The sequence below is a fragment of the Electrophorus electricus genome, chromosome 6, assembly GCF_013358815.1.
Source record: "Electrophorus electricus isolate fEleEle1 chromosome 6, fEleEle1.pri, whole genome shotgun sequence".
NCBI lineage: Eukaryota > Metazoa > Chordata > Actinopteri > Gymnotiformes > Gymnotidae > Electrophorus > Electrophorus electricus.
This window is the reverse complement of record NC_049540.1, coordinates 13,859,260-13,879,554: the sequence shown is the minus strand read 5'-3', so window position 1 is coordinate 13,879,554 and position 20,295 is coordinate 13,859,260. Positions and strand designations below refer to the sequence as shown.

Genomic DNA, 20,295 nt, shown 5'->3' with positions numbered 1-20,295 from the left:
GAAGTATTTATGCTTATAAAATCAATTAAACTTCGTTTTTAAAATGTCAATATGCTTGTAATTAAATTATTAACAAATATAATCGTTCGTTATTATTATTAATCACTGAACTTTTCAGCTAATTTTGAAATATTCGTCCAGTGTCATAAAAGTAGGGTAGGGTTTGTTTGTTTTTGGAGCGGGCAGGGGGTGGAGATATGAAGGACATCTGTACTGAAGGTGGACCAATACTACTACTGCACAGCGTGTCCACGTCTCTATAGCAGCTTTCGTCTCCGCGCTTCCGTTTTCCACAGCGTATCTGTAGAGCTGACCAGTTGAAAGCAGCAGGCGGAGAGAGAGAGAGAGAGAGAGAGAGAGAGAGAGAGAGAGAGAGAGGGAAGGCGGTGACACAACTCGTCTCCTAGAGGAATACTTACAATGGTATGTGTGAGCAGGCTAGGTTCGCCGAAAAACGATACCGTGCTCTGAAAGTGTGCGTCTTGCCATGAGCGCTTGTTCATCACCATCTTGGGGCAATCCTTGAAGATTTACTCTATAGCTTTACGTTCGCTTGATGATTTGGCGGAGAATTCTTGCCTGACTGCGGACATAAGGCAAATCCATGGCCTCACATAATAGCATTCCGTGAACTGCACAGTTGGATTATATGTCGCATTAAAAGGAACGTCGCTATTAAAAGAAATTTTTGGAGAAAATACTAGCACTCGGACGTGGTCAGATTCGCGAAACTGCACGCTTCGCATCTGTATAAAAGGTAGGCTAATATATTTTTCAATACTGAAGATTACGTTTTTGTTTCCAGTGTTACTGGTTGACTTAAGTTATTGCTATCGCGAACGCTATTCCAACACATAGGCCGTCGTGAGAAATGATCTTGTTATCACGGCATCAACACTTAGAAACAGATGCATTAGAGCCTGTCGAACTAACAGCGTTCTTGTATGTGTTTATCAACATTCTAAAAGTGTTCAATTTTAAGCATCGTTTGGTTCAGTTGTTGCTTAAACACGACCACCATTAATCAAGAGCTGTTTGTCCGGCCACTTGGAGCTGAATTTGCCTAAAACATTTGAATCGTTCATGCTCCTTTTTATCAGATAGCCTTATACTATAGTTCATGCTTATAAAAACAGATTAGATCGTGCCGTGAAATAACAACTGTAATAATAATAACAATAATAATAATCATCATCATCAACAACAACAACAACAACAACAACAATAATAATAATAATAATAATAATAATAATAATAATAATAATAATAATAATAATTTGATCAAATTAATCTAAACTAATGATTTGATCAAACTAATCTAAATTTGTTAAATTATTAAATATAACCTGTCCCTTCAGAAAGATACTAATTGGGAAAAGCAGAAGATAAAGTTGGTGACCTGTGTTCATACATAGAATACGTAAAAACCTAAAGTCGCCTGTTATTAGAAGAAAATGTAACCCATCCGATAGGCCTAGCGTACTTTCGTTCATGATTTATAAAGTCATAGCAGATTTATAAGGTCTTGGGCCAACATGCAAAAATGTTTATTAAATGAATGCACAGCTTTCTGATTGATGCATCTAATGTTCAACTCTAGGCGAAACACTTCGTCAAGACAACTTGTGAGATGTGTATGCTTAACATTGGCTTTCTAGAATGAGTTTATGATTTGATCAAATATTCTGTCGTTTAGGCCTCAGAGTAAAAACAGTGGCTGATAGGCCTTCTGACATGGCGGACAACGAAGAGGGCTTTGGGCTTCAAAATTCTCCAAATGATACCGATTCAAAGGATTTGCACGAGAGTAAATCTGAGAAACAGAATGGGAACTCCAGCAAATCTCCATCATCCCAAACAACTTACATTCAACAGGTTAGAAGTAGCTACGCGCGCGCACGTGCGTGCGTGTGTGTATGTGTGTGTGTGTGTGTGTGTGTGTGTGTGTGTGTTACCATACACAGATGCGCTCAAATATGATGGATGTATGAATAGACAAGTCGAGCAGTTACTGAATTTTCTGTTTTTACGTTTTACTTCAAACTAAAAAACTAACTAATACAACCTATTTATATCAAAAGATCCATGCGATATTTGGGTGCTAAAGGCCTAGCACGTGGCACAAAACAAAATTAAATAACTTAATAACTTAAGAGACATCTTAATGAATTTATATTCATTGGTTGTACTTCCTTTAGAACTCTTTTTATGTAGGTTCTCTGCTTATTTGTTTGCTTGCTTTTCAGTAGTTAATTTATGCGCGCTTCTTGGCCTCTGTTTTCAGAAGACGTATTCGTGTCCTTTTTATATACAACTACGGGTGGTTGTTTTTCTAAACTAAAATTATACATATTTTCTTTCAAGTTGAATACTTTCTACTTATTCTTTAACTAAAATTAAACCAGACAAAAATGTTCCATTTATGAGATTAATTTCTATGCATTTTATTTTATTTTATTTAGCCAGAACGGGTTTTTTATTTTTTTTTGAAAACTGGGAGCTACCTTTGATTTTTCATTTATTAACCTCCGCACCGAATGAAAAAAAAATTCTTATTATTCTTTCTTTTTCCGTATTCTTGTTTTTTCTTGGTTTACGTTTGGTGTTTAATGGTTCCTGCAGACGGCCCATTTTGAAATGTGTCGTTTTACAGGGAATGGAGGGAATAAAGGTTTACTTACACGAACGAGAGCTGTGGATGAAATTCCACGAAGTAGGGACCGAAATGATCATCACCAAGGCAGGGAGGTAGGTCGCTCATGTCCTAAACGTTCTCTCAATATCCATAGTTTCATTTCCAGATAGTGAATGAGGTGTAGGCAATCGCTTTTTGGTTAACGACTGTATGAGCCTTTTAATCCCTCATATATCCTCCTCTGCACGCCAGTGACCATTCATAATTAACCATCATAAAAAGGAAAGAAGATATGCTGCGATTTAAATCGAACTACTCTTACCGAAAGTGAAATTAAATACGGACTGAGACAGGACTCCTTCCTCTTTAGATACTGGGCTCTCTCCGCTATTCGAACACTATTTTAGTGTTTGCACTATGAGGGACTCCCTCTAGAATAAAACAGCGTTACAGTTATAAGATCAGTATGGCAGGTGACTGCTAGTGAACCTATTACTGCATGTATTACCCAATGGTTTACTTAACCCTAATGCCCATTTCTCGCTTCATATGCCCAGATGATGCTTTTTGTTGGCCAAAGAGATTATGGGATTATCTCGTGAAGTGCAGTTTTCCCAACTTCAGGTTTAGAGCAATGCATTTTTTTCTAGTCGCTTTCCTTTTGCACTTTCTAATCACGCATGCGCATACTCTTACAAATACGTTTTACGACAGTGCCTGTGGTTTAAATGGTGCTGTGATTTTAATGAACCTTTCCAATCATTTCTGCTATTTTTACCTTTCAAGGTATCTCTGGTTCAATGTTAGCCGCGTATGTAAATCTCACCATGCTTATTTTCTCACTGTGCCTAAAATTAAACAACTAGGACATAAGCCTGTATTAAAGGTAACAGGAACAGACTGTCAGTTTTGCTTAAACTCGGCTTGCAGTTTGATCGTGTCACCAAATAAAAGGAGAGTCCTTATGAATGACGAGCGGAACGTGCCAACTCTGTCCATGCCAGCCTCTGCATATGCGCATCAATAAGTCGGGGGTGCATCTGTATGTTAACAAATTGTCTATCGGGCCTCAGGTATTTATTATTTATGACGGTCACGTCTCAGTAGCCTTGCGCAAACTGAGCTGACGTTTACTTTTTTTCTCATCAGTGCAGCGGCATAATGCCGCTTTTATACTCAGCGCCTTTCCCCTCGGTTTTAGTTGAAACATGTTAGCCATTCCATCCCACCTCACCCCACCAACTCCCGGAGGTCTGGCCTCATAACACCCTGGGTCTGGCTCCAATCGGCCTGACACAGTCTCCCAAACTGTAATTAATAGGGCCTAACCTGGTGTGTAGGCTTTTGTGCATGCACATATACGCGCCTCGACTACATGTGGGCAAAACATGCATCATGGAAAGGGATAAACTTGGCACGGGTGACAAATTTGTAGACGTTAATGTGGACGGCTACGGAGTCACAGACGTTGAGGACGTTAATTCACAATAATCAATGGTTGTTACCAAGTTCGAGTCTATATGCAACACCAAAGCTGCAAAATGAGCTAGTTTTGTCGTAGAAAATTATAAACCTTTTTCTTTTTAAAACGGTTTAAGATTAAAGATGTCAGTTATAAATGTAACGCACTGAAATAACTGACCTTGAGAAAATCAATAGGTCCATACCATAAAGGGCAAAAATTAAGCGTTTCTTAGAGAATGTACAAGTGAATAAACAAAGCTCTTACAGCATGTGTTGCTAGTTTATCTTTCATGGCAACTGAAAAGGATTAACTGAAGTGTTAGAAAATCGAAATAGTTCTAAATTCAGAAGACACACCTCCTGGACAAATTGTGCTGTAGGCTATCATGTTTATTGCCGTTGTCAGTGAGAATAAAAACAAAAATTCTAAATCCCCAATTTTAACATATTTTAATGTTCATTTATCCACAGGCGAATGTTCCCAAGCTTTAAAGTGAAGGTTACAGGGCTGAACCCCAAAACGAAATACATTCTTCTGATGGATGTCGTGCCAGCGGACGACCATCGTTATAAATTCGCCGATAATAAATGGTTCGTAAGACAACAATATTTACCTTTGTTATATTTTTGAAGGTTATTTATGCATCATAGAATTACCTTCCTTTATATGAGAACTATATATTTAGCATAGCCTAATTATCTTTATTCTTTAGAGATAGTCTAGCCAAATATTTGTGTACGATTTGAGACGCTTTAGGCACATTCAGACAAAACCTTTTTTTTTTTAAGTTTAGTTTTTTACATTTATGATAAAGTATCATGCTTAGCATTTATTGGCTTTTTGAGAGCAAAATGCATGCATATCTTGGGTTATACATTGAGTACAAAAGCCAGTTTCAGCTGTTAAAAACCAGTTTCACGTTAAACTCTTAGGCGAGACTAAAGAAATGGCATGTACCAAAAACTAACAAAGTTATTTTGCAAACGTACCCCGTGTATCGCATTACGTTTGCAGTATTGCATCGTTTTTCATTAGTTGTATAAAGTGATTAATTTAGTCAAAAGTTCCAAATCTAAGATGTTAGAACAATCCATGTCGAAACAACAATAGCCTAAGATTATGTACTCATCTAGCCTACTATTAACAAGTGATTGTAAATGCTTCAGTGCTGCTTTAGTTCAGGAGCTAACGTGAAAGCTTTGTCAGTCCGAACCACTGACCTTAAAACAGTGTGTAGCAAACATAAGAAGGTGTCCTGGCAAGATCTGTTCCTGCTAAATGAGCAGAATGTCTTACATTTTTGTCAGATTAAATTGGTCAAAGGATTAGCAAAAAAAAAATCCTTTAAACACTTCGCTTGCACCTTTCATTTTGGTCCCAGCACCGGCATGAAAACGATGCACTCACTGGTGTTATATTCCTGGTTTTAAACATGTCTGAGACACCAGTTTCTGGGTCAGTGGTTTTAAATGGAAGGCTATTCAGGAAGGATAACCACATGCCAATATCACTGATAATTACCCGTCCAGTGCAGGCATTGCAACTAATCAGATAGTGTTTTATCCGCTTTGTCTATTTACGAAATACACTGTTTTTTAAATTACCAGATGGAAGAATTCATGGCAGTATGCCACAACACGAGCTAATAAACCATGCAAATCCAAGCAAGTGTAAATTAGATTACATATGGAAAACATCTTACTGCAATTAATTGGGCATGTATATGGATATGGAAAAGACTGAAAATCGTAAATATAAATAATTTTGTAAATATAAACTACAAATATTAATAACAAACTAAATCATGCGTAATAATCTCACGAGGTTGATGGCGCTAAGTGAACGTAAAATAGCAATAAATAGGTTACTGAAACTTTGTAAACTTGCTACATTAAAAATCACTGCCTTTTGCGCCGTTGCACAGGTCAGTGACGGGGAAAGCTGAGCCCGCTATGCCGGGAAGGCTCTACGTGCACGCGGACTCTCCAGCCACAGGCGCGCACTGGATGCGACAGCTTGTCTCCTTCCAGAAACTTAAACTGACCAACAACCACCTTGATCCTTTTGGACATGTAAGCAAACAGCGTTTTCCTACTGTTTATATACGTGTATTAGTTTTTCGCTGAGTAAAATCACTGACCGATGTGGGTGAGGTCAGATTTATGACTATGACAGTGTAGGTGCTACTGGGTAGATTCGGGTACATTGCAAGCATCTGAACGTCAAAAGCGCGCACGCCCCTTTAACGGCTCTAGCTACAAATGCCGGCGCATGCGCAATAACAAAAAAACACTAAATCAGACCCAGTAATAATAAATGTAAAAACCAAAAAAGCAGCAATAGCAATAAAGAAATGTTCATATGGGTATACCATATTCTATTGTACTGTACAGACTGGATTATATATTTAGACGGCATCCATTAGGCCGAGGTTATAGTTTTTTATTAATAGGCACAATAGCTTCTGAAGTGGTAGAGACGTAATATATTTCTGCCGGTTATAAAGTGCCTGAAACGTAAGTGTACATCTGAAAATTTAAAAAGACAAACGAGTGGGTAAAATTAACCAGACCTTAAAGATTATACACACTAAACATATTTATACTGTAATAACACATTATATATATATATATATATATATATATATATATATATATATATATATATATATATATATATATATATTAATTTATTTTTTTTTTATATATATATACATACATACATACATTTTTTAAAATAAATTATTGTTAGTTATTGTTAGAATATTTCACTATTACCCTGCGTTTCATCATCAACATTTTTGTTGATACTGACTAAACACATATTATGGAGATCTGAATGATAAATTACACTGTATAAGATAAGTCACCACTGAAAATCTAATTTAATCAGAGAATGAATGCCTCTCGACATCTCTATTTAGCCTGCTATTTTATTGGCTGAATCTTTGAGTCTGCTCAATTTTCTTTTGTTTTGACTTTTTAAATAATGGTGCACAACAAAGACACAGCATACCATCTCGTGTCATTATTTAGTGCTGATCACAAGTTTCCGTTGGCTTGTGTTTAAGTTGATCATGCTTGTTGTCTTGCCAAACCCCAGCTGGTAGAGTGAAATTGGAGTCCAGTTGGAAAGTGAGTAGTGTTGTAAATTTCTGGCCAGAAATGCAGTTTTGATTGGTTGCAGTGGTTCTTGGCATGCCTTCTTTTTGTGCTGAAAGAGCACCCTGGGATTTATAAATGAAGTATGGTTTCTCTTCCAAACTAACAATCCATTGGCTTGTTGCTCCAGGTGGTTGAAATAATTTCAGACGTATTTATAATTACTAACCTCAGAGATGGGAGCTGAGCATGCAATGCTGTAGGCTGGTTCCAGTTAGGATATATATAAAACAAGCCAGTGTTTTTGACATCAGTCTTAATTAGGCTTGCTTCATGAAGGAAAGATTTTCGAGGAGAAACAACAATTATTGCAAAGCAGATCACAATGAAAAAAAAATCTTTATACTGAAAGATAATAGTTAACTGGGAAGACCAGAGTTAGACTGAGTTTTCCAAATTAAAAACTTTTGTTTTTTTCAACTCACTGAAAGCTTTGATCAATTTAGTACCATTCATCATTTCCTCATTATGCTTACATATTCTCTCCCAATCCCAAACCCCCCCACCAAAAAAACAGCCTGCCATCTAGAAATATTTGAGTCAGAATGGCAGTTTGGATATCTGTACTTCAAAATGTTTATGTTTTAATGACAGTGTGAGATGAGTGATGGACAAGGGTCTACTAAGACTCTTAATCTGGAGGGTTTCAGAATCCCTGTGATGTCAGCAACATGAAAGAGAGGGGCAAGCGTTCAGGACCTTCTGTGATCTCTGGCTATCATTAAAAACTATCATACAGAGTTTGGGCAAATGGAGATACAACGCAACAGGAGACCAAACTCAGACAAACGCTGCGCTTCTTCTGGGTGGTCCACCACAAGCATGCCAGAAAAACTGTCCTCTGCCTGATATCAACACAGATCTCCAAATATTGTTCTGCAGTTTTGGGGCAAATCCTTGTAAACTGCATTAGACACTCTGTACATTAGACACTGTTGTTATGCATTCTTTACATCATCAGCCATGATATTTTGTGCAAAAGTTTGTGTATTTTAACAGTCTAACATTGAAATGCATCTGAGATCTACAGGTCTCAGGAATGGTCATTTTGTGTGCGGTGCGGTGTTTAAAGTTTACAGTAGACAGAGAAAGTTATGTAACCAGTTGTTACTTTGCAATTCTTAGTTCTTAGCCAACAACACGGACAGAAATGATGGGTAACACTGATCAAAGGGGTTCATATTGATGATGATGATGATGATGATGATGATGATGATGATGATGATGATGATGATGATGATGATGATCAACCAATACACAGACTATACAGAGCTGCCTTTTTAACTAGAGCCACAGTGCTGAGCCCGTGTATGTGTAATTACTACAACATATCAATCCTTAAAGCCTTAAAATCTAAACTCCTTGTAATCTAGGGGTTCCTTTCTTGTTAAGGGAAAATGTTTTAAAATCTCTGTAAAGTGGACATGAAAGCCATAAGATTCTTCACCACCGATGCCCATGACTCCACGTGTGTCAGTGAAAATTAGGCTTAGGCTTTCGGATAACAGGGGCCTTATGAGTAGAGTTGAGGGCTAAGCGAACAATGTCTCCGTGTCGCTAGGCAAGACCACAATACCGCTGATTATTTTACTAATGGAGGGTCAGAGGTCAGAGGGAAAGTATAAGTATAAGGAAAGAGAATGTGAATCGAAAAAACGTACGGATCGTCAAATCGCTCTTTGGGGCTATGGTGCGCGACTCGTGATTACAAATTGGTATATCAGACGATTTTTTAAAAATATGAGTCCTTCGCGATGTGTAGGTCCACTTAGAATGCTACAAATTGCAATAGCACATATGTAAAGGTTTCTGATACACGCTGCTGATGTTATTGGAACTGGCTTGTAAGGCAACTGCTTTTCAAAAAAATCTTTTCGGTCTTTTCTCCTCCAGATTATTTTAAATTCTATGCATAAATATCAACCAAGGATCCACATCGTGAAGGCGGATGAAAATAATGGATTCGGCTCCAAAAACACCGCATTCTGCACGCACGTGTTCCCCGAAACAGCCTTTATTGCGGTTACATCTTATCAGAACCACAAGGTAAGATTATTAGATTAGGTTTGACTTTTGTGGGTTTACAGATATTTTTCAGCATATAATATTATTCTACCCTTCATTTGCTTATTTGCAGTAAGCGACTGCAGAAATAAAGAAAAAGTTCGTGCAGGATTAGGAAATTAGCGAAAATAGGCCCAATAAATCCGCTTAGTGAAACTACTCAGTCTGGTAATGATTGCAACAGCAGCAATCATTTGCAACGGTGAGCTACCGTTTGCAATTAGAATGAACCGATTTGAACCCATAATGCAATTAAGATTCGATTTTGCATATAAAATAAAATCTGTCTGGTCTATGTGCTTTTTCATCAGGTGTAACTGAAGTCTACAATCTGAACCGCTTCTTTCAACTATTAAGAAAGTACCCTACTTAGATTACTTTGTTTTCACATTTTTAAATAACTAACTTTCGTCCATGCTGTGATTGTGGCAAGGATGTTTCATAATAGTCTTTATTAAAAGCTTAAAGGCTTATCTGAAACCTACTAAGGCTACTTAGCGTACTAGTCAACTTAATAGACTCTCCAGTCAATAAAGTGCTTAGGCCATTTATAATGAAATAGATGTTTGTGTACATGCTACATATACGAGAGGTGATTTCCATTAGATGTGATCTTTATATAGGAGACTTTTAAAAGTGTAGATATGTAAGACAAAATATCTCTCGCAAAGGAATTTACGAGACTCTGAACAGAATTCTGCAGGATGTTTTCTTCGCATCATGTTTGTTATAGACATTTTGAGGGAATATTTGTACAGAAGCGCACAATTCTAGCCTTGTTCGCATTCCGGAACAGTTTGTAGGACTATATGTAATGGGAGCAAGTGGCAAGTGATAAAGAATTGCAGCATATGCACACTATATATACATACTGTACATGTTCCTAGCATCTGACCACCGTTGATGTTTTGATTATGTTGTAAATAGTTTTTAGAATTTGTTTTAGAATTTGTTACACGCTTACGCTCTTAAAGTCTTAAAGACGGGACCACATTTGTTCATGCGTGCAATAGCGCTTTGGTTACAGGTTGCCTCTCCCACTACACCAGCCTTCCCGGAATTAATTAATAATATTAGTGGCAACATTTCCGAGCTCTAATTGGTAGTGCGGGAAACGTTCCATCACCTAAAAAGTATTTCCAAAGTGTACACAGAGAAACAGGTTTTAGGATTAATGATACTATCAAGCAGTTGACTTCTACTGCCAGCAAAATAGACAAATCAGTTACAGGAGTTGAGAAAATGAAGGAAAACTCTAATTCAGATCTGGATATCCGTATAATTTGGATATCTGTATAATCCAAACGAGTCTAACATTATATTTCAAGATCAAGTGTAACTTTATATAACTAAATTTCAAAATTTCTGTAGTAAAAGGTTAGTGTATGTATGTTTGTTTGTTTGTTTGTTTGTTTTTTGGGGGGATTACCCCTAATAGCAGGCAATATAATAATAGTCAAACGTCATTTTTTAAATATCAAAGCAATTATATTAACAGGTACTAACTACCAACGTCACTTGATACACTGCAGCAGTCAATAATGTTTATCTTGACTGTAAGTAGCTTTATTTAAATTCTCTCAAAAATATTTTCAGATTTCGTTTGGTCGTCATTTAGTAAAATGATTTAGTAGAAATCTGAAAACATTCCTGATGTGTCTGTTTCTGATCCTTTGTTTTAAGCATGTTTGCGTCAGGTGCTTGTTCAGATTAGGAGAAATACGCAATGGGAGGCAACGTCTGGCAATGTGCAATGAGCCAATCAAAATTCATTGCCTGTTAGAACAGGAAATCCATCTAACTGGGGCGCTCACTGTGAGAGTGATTATATTCAGTGAGTTACCATACGAGTTCCAGAAGCGAAATTTTATTCCCGCTTTTATTATTTCCTGCTTTTAGAAAAGTAACGTTAGTTACAAAAGTAGTCACTAAGAGAAGTCTTATGTTTGAAGTGTGAAAGTAGTCTCGTTCGTTCATTCATTCATTGATTCTTTCATTCATGATCAGTTGGAGAAAGCATTGACCAATCGATAAAATTGCGATTTGTCTTTCATGGAGCGTATGATCAGAATGCATGAATAAACGCTAATGATTTATGATAATTCACAGTATATATATATATATATATATATATATATATATATATATATATATATATATATATATATATATATATATATATATATATATATATATATATATAAACAAACACACACACAGACACACACACACACACACACACACACACACTCCATAAGGCTGTTCAAATAGTAGACTACCTGCGAAGCTGGTAGGTCCTCATCCTGCGCTCTTGCTTGAAAGCAAGCTTTACTAAATGCCAGTGTATTTTGGCATCATAACTCCACACATATTCCAATATTTGAACGAAGCAGTCTCTTTGCCAAGTCTTCAGTGCGTTTACGACACTTTAAAAGCGAGTCCCAACATGAAGATCATTTACAAGCCAAGGAAAGCGTGTCTTATTCGGGGGATATGAAAGTTCATCTAAGATTATTTTTCGGTTGCACATAGTTATCACTTTTAAGACGTGTACGACCCTTATTGGTTTCAGACATCTTTTCTATTGCCACACCTATAATTATAAAAGGTTCTTGTTGTTTTCTGTTTACCTAATACCGTTTTAGTGTATAAATATTAAACACGTATTCGAAATGGAAATTAAATTCCATTGAAGGTTTTTTAAAATTTTTATATGGCGCGATGAGTCAGTGTGGTTTAATTGCATTTGTATGAGTGCGTACGTGCATTTGTGTTGCTTACAGTTATGAATGATCTGCATTATCTTTTCATGTACGATTAATCCCACTGTAGACTCCATAGTTTCGCATAGAATGTTCATTTTATTAACTTTTGTTTTACAGTAAAGTGTTAAACATGTTTATGCACATAGGTAGTGAGAAAAAAGGTGACTATTAAATAACTACAAAGTATTACAATTATAGGCCTGTCTGTTCCAAAACTGACTTTTTTCCGGCAACAACCAAACAACAGTGCGTGAGGACATCGACCATGTTTATTTATATTCTCAACAGCAGAGAGACATTAGAAAAGTCCATGTTCACTCGGCGAAAAACAACAACAAAAAATGAACTAGAAAAAGAATGAACAAGAACAGTTATATCTTCTAAAGCACCATTTGCAAAATTGCAAAAAGCACAGATTCAGTACATCCTTCTATGAACCTCATATTTAGTTATATTTCTAGCAATATACATTTTCGAAAAAGATGTGCTTTAAAAATTATTTTTAAAGAAACGTGAAATCTTTAAAGAATTTTTTTTTTCTATGTTTACTCATATTCTTTAACTGTATCTGTGCGCGTCAAGGGGCTGGACAAATAAAGTGATCAGTGGTTTGCTGGTTGTTTCAGATCACCCAGCTGAAAATCGAGAACAATCCCTTCGCAAAGGGCTTCCGTGGCAGTGATGACGTGGAATTACACCGCATGGCACGAATGCAGAGGTAAGAAGTGACAGCATTCTTCCAAATGCGGGAGAGCTACACCCCTGATTTGTGTTCATTCAAATGGTTAGCGTGAAATAGTTTCCTTGTATTTGAGGTGGTCTAATAATATATGTAGGCCTAAGGCCTTTACTGCACATATTTCAAATCACAAAATTATGCAAGGGTAATGAATCTGTACAACCATTTTCTACTAAATTGACTGCTCATAGCAAATGCGATTTTACTATGTATCTATGCAATCGTTTTCTGACAGCATTAAAATTGGTCTCCTGTTTAGTACTTCAAGCAGTGTGTTTTTTACTAAATTTAGCCATCACTGCACCCACAGAGCTATAACTGCTGAGAGAAATTGAATACTTTTTCACTAGATATAGGCGCCATAAATACACAAGTCTCACTGAAAGGTCACCCCTGAAAATAAGCTTGACCGGCATCATGAGACAGGATGAGCTTTACAGGAGCAGTCAACACTGAAACAAGATCCCTAATTATCACTTAACTGAGCTCTGTTAACCAGCACACACACACACACACACACACACACACACACACACAAAGAGAGAGAGAGAGAGAGAGAGAGAGAGAGAGAGAACAAATAGGCTTTTAGATACAAACCAGAAGTGGTTTATTTCAGAAATGTAGCTGTCCTTTTCCATATTGGGAAGGCTGTGATGAAAGTGTAGCTCTTGAAGGAAGGCCAGTCTTCCAGCTGATGGTTTTCATGCCTGATCTGGCTTGACCTTCAAACCACAGCAATATCTCTGTTCCATGCAAAGGCTCTGCTTTTTGTGGCTATTCTGAACAATTGTCTGTGGCGGAGCTGCAGTCACTCCTTTGGAGGCAAAGCACACATGGCTTTTCTTCTTATTCACTCCAGATGACTACTGTGTAACGCGTCAATATAGTGTGGAAAAACACATTTTCAAAGCAGAAAAACTGGTCTTATAGCTCTCAGCAGCCAACAAAGTCATTGTGCACTCTAAAAGGATATTTTGAGATTCATAAGAAGGAAGATACATGAGGAAAACTGGAAATAGAATTCTGTGATGTAGATAACATTTGTCTGTCATTACTTTTAGCCAACCAAAGAACACACTTCCTAATGTTTGCGATAAAAGATTCTAGGGTTAATGTGTTCTATTGATTTTCCAGATAATGATTTGAAGACTTCAAACAATTCTTAAAGGCTGCATGATTTTCAACAGCCATTTCTTCCCTAGGGCTCCACTGAACTGTCCTATTATTAGCTTACAATAGCTGAGTTATCACCACTCCATGTTGCACATTCCCCTAATCCAAGAGCAGGATGGAAAATCCTACAGGGTACCTGTTTCTTTCTTTTAAAAAAGACTTTGTGCACACAGATGTCTCATAGGGACCAATAAGCAAATAATTTACAGTATGTATCATTAGCAAATAAGTAAAGTGAAACCGTATGACGTCAGTGGTACCGAAAGACCACTTTTGTCCTCTATTATCAAGTATCTGTCAAAGGTCCTGCGACCCTTTTTGTCCTAAGTACTTCCTTATCTGAGACAAAACAGATCTGAACTTAGGTAGGACTTGGATCCAGTAGTCTGTTCCCAGCTCCAAACTCCAAAGCAATAGCAGAGAAAGCTTTGGAAAATGGAGCACCCTTAATGACATTAACAGTTTAACTGGAATGAAACAGATCCTTGTATTTCAACCACAGGCTTTGCAAATGACTCAGGGACTAAAATAAATACGTGGTATGTACTGTAACTGTTTGGAGATCCAGGACTGGACGACTTCTTGTAAGTGCATGTAAAGCATGGCTAGTCTCTGACATTAGTGATATCCTTGTCGGTTCTTACAGCACTAAGGAGTATCCAGTGGTTCCCCGAAGCACAGTGCGTCAGAGGGTGGGCACAAATCAGAGTCCATTCAGTGGGGATGTCCAAGGCATGCCCACCCCCAGTAGCATGAGCTCTCAGTACTCCTGTGAGAACGGGGTTACTAGCTCCTCCCAGGATCTACTGCCACAGTCCAACTCTTATCCAATACCCCATGAGCACAGCCAAGACTTTCATTGCATCAAGAGAAAAGGTGGGCTAACTGGTATCTAAATTTGTTATATAACGCTTGCCTCAGGCCTGCTGCTAGGACCAAGCACTTAAAATGCTGTCAGTATTTTGTAAGTGCAAACAGTAAATATAGACAGACTGAAAGCCAATTCAGCAAGACCCATGCTAATAAAAGTACAATAGTTCCAGTCTGTTATACCTTCCAGTATAAAATAATATATATTTTTAGCACAATTTGATGTGGTAGCATCATGCCACATCAGTCATGTCAGTAACATATTTGCCCATTTCCACCTTTAGTTGAGGATGACTGTCACACAGGAGATCATTCCTATAAGAAGGTCTACATGGAGAGCTCTTCTAGTGAAGACGACCATTATTATCGCCCTGTCAGCTACTCTCAGAGCCTGGCTCTCACTGGTGGCCCCTATCGGACTGAATCAGGACAGCGGCAGGCGTGCATGTATGCCAGTGCTTCACAAGCCACAGAATCTGTTTCAAGCTTGGAAGACATCAGCTGCAACACCTGGGCTGGTGTCTCTCCTTACAGTAGTTGCTCTGTGACCACCATGCAACCAATGGAGCGGCTACCCTACCAACATTTCTCTGCTCACTTCACCTCTGGACCGCTAGTGTCCAGGCTGAGTGGAGTGGCTGGCCACACATCACCACAGCTAGGTGATGCCCATGCCATGTACCAGGGCTCGATGCCCCATCAGACTCTTGGCCGTCAATGCAGCCCTGGAGCAGGGATCCAGTCACCAAGTACCAGCCTGCAGGGGAACGAGTACTTGTACAGCCATGGCATACCCCGCACCCTGTCCCCTCATCAGTACCATGCTGTACACAGTGTAAGCGTCATGCCGGAATGGAATGAGGGGAGTTAATTGGATTCTCATATACAAGCTGAAGAGTGGAGCAAGCAAGGACTGCAGTGATGCAAAAAACGTGTGTGTGTGTGTGTGTGTGTGTGTGTGTGTGTGTGTGTGTGTGTGTGTGTGTGTGTGTGTGTTTGTGTGTGAGTGTATAAATTTTTTTTCATCCTCCCAAGTTCTCCATTATCAGGTGACATCATTGATTTGGACAGAGATGTTGTAAGCATCAGCTCAGAAGTAAGACAAACTGGCTAAACAGCAATGAATGTCTTCAAACTCTAGCATGGTTCCTGTACTAGAATGCAGGATAAACAATTTTGTTTCATAATATGGGCTGTAGTGATGAATAAAAGTTTATATTGTATTGTGTAAATCAGGGCTAAAACAAGCTAAATAAATACTACACAAACCAATTTGTTTAAAAAAAGAGAAAAAATAAGTCCAGTCTTATAGCTATTTTTTCAACTTGATGTTTGTGCTATGCTTTCTTTTTTATTCTGAAATACTGGAGAAAATGATGTAGATTCTTTCAAATGTAGTGATTATAAGAGAAAGAAACTTTCCAGTTGACTTCTCATCAGTTCTACCATTTGTACAACATTACCACTGAAGTCTGAAAAGCCTTTAGATAAATGAGCAGATCAATGTTAAATATGCAGCTTCTGGTGTGTAACTGTCAGTTGGTGTAGATGTATGCACTTAGTGATTTTAAACATTCAGGGATATGTTACAAGATTGCTTGGAATTTTGATCACTGAATGTATCATGTGTCTCATTATATCTACCAGGCTAAAGTGGCTGTTACAAAATTATTTTCAACACAATACCTAGGGAATACCTCACAATACCGAGGGAATACCTCACAATACTGAGGGAATGTTTTCTAAGCATAAAAGTTGGTCCTCTACCACCCCGATTACCCCATAATCTCCATTTAATGGAATAGATTAGTACTTTTTAATAGCACTATTATACCCAATGCTAGCTGTCATTAACTAGCTCATAGCCTTTTACAAAATTACAAAAGCTTGCAAAACCACACAGGGATAATTTCTCAAAAAAGGCACTTTGTCTAATGTTCAAACATGACTTCTAGTTTCCAGTCAATATGTGGAACTATGTGCACCCATTACAGAGCCCTTATGAAGGCTATGGAGCCTCCAGAATGGCATCTTAAAATAACACATTGAGAAAAACAATAATTAGGTATATACAAACTTTGGAAAAAGCTCATGATAACCGCATTACTCCCTGTTAATAGTATTTATTTTGCCTTTATTGCAACGCTACTAATTATCTGAAATATTTGTTAGATTTTTCTTTTGCATTGTTTGTTTAGATTTTCTTTTCTTTTCTTTTCAGGAAAAAACAAGCTATTGATAATTGTCCGAAGAGCAAGATACAAGAGACACAGTGTAACATTAATTACTGGGATGTAAATACAATACAAATGTACATAGAACACAGAAATGAAATAAATGTAAAAGATCATCTTTGAAATTGGAGGAGTATAATTTTGTATTGTTCTACCATCTGAAAGCTCTTTCTCTCTCTCTCTCTCTCTCTCTCTCTCTCTCTCTTTATACATATATATATATATATATATATATATATATATATATATATATATATATATATATATCCTAGTATACCATAGTGATTCACCATCTGCAATTTAGTCCAAGACCATGGCTAACCCTTGTCCCCACAAAAAAGGCCCTAAATAGTATTGAAGTTAAATGGAAAATCAACAGATTAAAGGGGTATTAGTCAAACCCTTAATGCAATACTAATATTCTTGAGAAAACATGTCCCTGATCAGAAATGTCATGTCTTGTAAAACTATCATCTTTGAGCCAAAATGGACTTACCCCTTGATCTTAAGTGACACACATAGTGTTTTAGGCTACAAGTAAATGCAAAACTCAAAATCATGTAAAGTCTGATGACTTTAGGTTTCATAGGGCTGTTCACTGAAGTTATGAAGGAAATGTGACAAATGTATATATTGGGTACTGGAGTTTATGAGTAAAAATATAAGTTGTTGATATAAGAGTGAGGGATTCATATTTCGTTTTGCTTGAGGAAGAAGAAAATGTAAACATTTAAAAAGAAGAAGACCAATCTCTACTGAGAACTCAAGATTCCCCTTAGTCCAATCTACTACAATAACAGTGTAAATAGAATATAGTATGTGAATGAAGAGACTATTGGCACATAATATCAGGCAATGATCTGGTATATTTCAGGTAGGCCTTCACAAAGAATGCTGTCTACAATTTAGTCAGTGCTTAAAGAAAGACAGCCAGCAGTGAAAGCAGAACTGTGGAAAGACAGTTTCTTAGTTCCATCTCCCCGTCTTGCTTTCCTCCACCCTTCTCTCCCTCCCTTTCTCTTCTTCTCTGGGCAGGTCTTCGGCCAAACGTGGTGACCTTCCCTGCAGACGCCTTTGATCTGATAGATGGGGCCTCTCTGGACTACCTGCTCCTACGCGAACAGTCTTATCCATCCCTGAAATCCTTGACGCCCGCAACCCCCCCAACCCCTGGCCAGAGAAATTCATTAACCTTGTAGCCCCACAGTGCTAGGCCTACTGCTTAACGTCTGATTTATCGTTACGCCCACCCCACGCATCCTTCGATCAAACAAACATGCATCTGTAAGCCAAGACAGATTACACCATGGATTTTTAAAAAAGACATTTAAGTCAGGGTCAGTTTTCAAAGCAAGTCCTCCAAAACATGGGGTCAACTTTTAAGATTCTGAGTGGTCAGGGTTAGCATTATTAATAATACATACATGGACTCTGAGGTAATCCAGATAAAAACAACAAAAACATCAGCCAATTGGAATGTAACAGTAAATTGTAGTGGGCATACAAAAATGTACATAAATTAGTAAATTGGCATAATTGAAGCTCTCAGTGTTTCTAATGGAATCTCAGTGAAGCTTCCTTTTGGCTTGTACGTTTTGTGGTAACAATTGCATCCATACTGTATAGGAATGATCCCCCTATTTATGCAAATATTATACCATGTATTTCTTTTGGCTGGGCCATAAGATAATCTATAACTCACAAGATATCATTCGGCAAGCAAACTGAAGATTTTTAAAAGAGATACAGAGTCAACTTGGAGTAATGACAAGCCATGGCCCTTCTCAGCCCAGAATCTGCAAAGAAAACAAATCACTGCTGGGGTGCCCTGAATGAGCAAAGAGGAACAGAAAGAACAAGAGCATTCCAAAGGAGAGAGAAAAAAAGAGAGGGGGATTACTTTATTAAGATATACCGAAATGCAGACAGCCCTTGATGGATGACTAGTTCAAAAAGGAAGAGTCCAAGAGACAAATCTATCTGCTGAAGGAGTCACACAGCTGCTTTATAAAAGCTTTGTTTGGGGCAAACTGTAGCAGTCAAAGGCCCAGCCATAGAAACACAACACAGTTGCAGACAGCTCCAGGCCCTCACAAGAACATATCAGACAGAGCTGTGTGGAAGCAGGCACGAGGTATGAGCAACCCAACAGCCCAGAGTCAAACAATATAAGAGTCAAGCTTACTAACTTGGCTTCCATGATTACATGCATAATGTATTTACATAAATGTCTAAAATGTGACAATGAACTAAATGTGAATACTAAAACTATGTCCAATCTGGAAAGCTTGCAAAAAAGCTCAGGTAAGTAGAAAATGGAGAAAAGTCTCACCAGCATTTATTCCATGCAGGACCATGCGAGACCAAGGAACGCCAAATTAGGCCAAGCTTCCATCAGACAGCATGTTTTCTGGTTCCTGTAAAGATGTTCAGCATATCAGCAGAGACATGCATCAGGCAGCTGATGTGCTGCACAGCACAGAGCACTGGACAGCGCTGAGATGGGAATGGGGGCGCTCCACCAATCCCTATATCTGGTCTTTCAGCACCCAGGCCAGGTCTGGAGCTGCAGGAACTGGGGTGTTGAGAGGGTGAGAAACAGAGAGAGTTGCTCTGCTTAGGCATGCAAGAGCTGTCTAAGCTAAAAGAAAATAACATTTTCTACTTGATGGATATGTTTAGATTGGTGGAAATGGTGAAGGCAGCAGTGCCAATAAATAAACCTGCAAATATATGTAAGAAGAAAAGTTGCATCAAGACACTTGATAAAATCAGAAAGACTCACTGTGTCCAATATTCACAATCAGCCAGAGTGAATAAGGAGACGCTTGCTTTTAACAAAGAAAATGTAACATAGCCACATAACTAATGAGTTTAATTCAAGTTAATATGATTAATACGATTAATTCAAGTTAATAACTTGTTTATCAGCTTTCATCATAACTTAAGCAATCACAGTGCACCAACATTCAGCACTAATCAAAAATTCATTTCATCATTGAGTTTCGCATAATGTGATTCATGAGGTCCAAGCAGAATCATGTGGTGAAATGATGGCATTGATTTAAAATGCAGTCATATCAGATTTTAATGTATGTCAGAGCGCCTTCATCCGTCCTTGTCATGAGATGGCTGGATGGACCAGTGAAGGTTTCAAAGCTTAATCTAGCTCTAGGCCTGGAAAATGGC

At 37.9% G+C, this 20,295-nt stretch overlaps 1 protein-coding gene across 1 annotated transcript; it reads left to right on the top strand.

The window, feature by feature from the left end:
• Nucleotides 1-355: 355 nt before the first annotated feature.
• Nucleotides 356-17,231, top strand: tbx5a (T-box transcription factor 5a). The gene is made up of 9 exons (XM_027020586.2): nucleotides 356-757; nucleotides 1,697-1,875; nucleotides 2,654-2,748; nucleotides 4,571-4,690; nucleotides 6,025-6,172; nucleotides 9,155-9,307; nucleotides 12,717-12,808; nucleotides 14,649-14,878; nucleotides 15,157-17,231. Exons 2-9 carry the CDS (start codon nucleotides 1,735-1,737, stop codon nucleotides 15,741-15,743), a joined length of 1,566 nt encoding a protein of 521 aa, XP_026876387.2. The 5' UTR covers nucleotides 356-757; nucleotides 1,697-1,734; the 3' UTR covers nucleotides 15,744-17,231.
• The last annotated feature ends 3,064 nt before the right edge of the window (nucleotides 17,232-20,295 follow it).

What these genes read in the sequence shown, in the direction of transcription:
- tbx5a (XM_027020586.2), top strand. Translation starts at nt 1,735, where the DNA reads ATGGCGGACAACGAAGAGGGCTTTGGGCTTCAAAATTCTCCAAATGAT. An exon ending in AAACAACTTACATTCAACAG is followed by an intron (nt 1,876 to 2,653) that starts GTTAGAAGTAGC and finishes GTCGTTTTACAG; the next exon opens with GGAATGGAGGGAATAAAGGT. An exon ending in TCATTGCATCAAGAGAAAAG is followed by an intron (nt 14,879 to 15,156) that starts GTGGGCTAACTG and finishes TTCCACCTTTAG; the next exon opens with TTGAGGATGACTGTCACACA.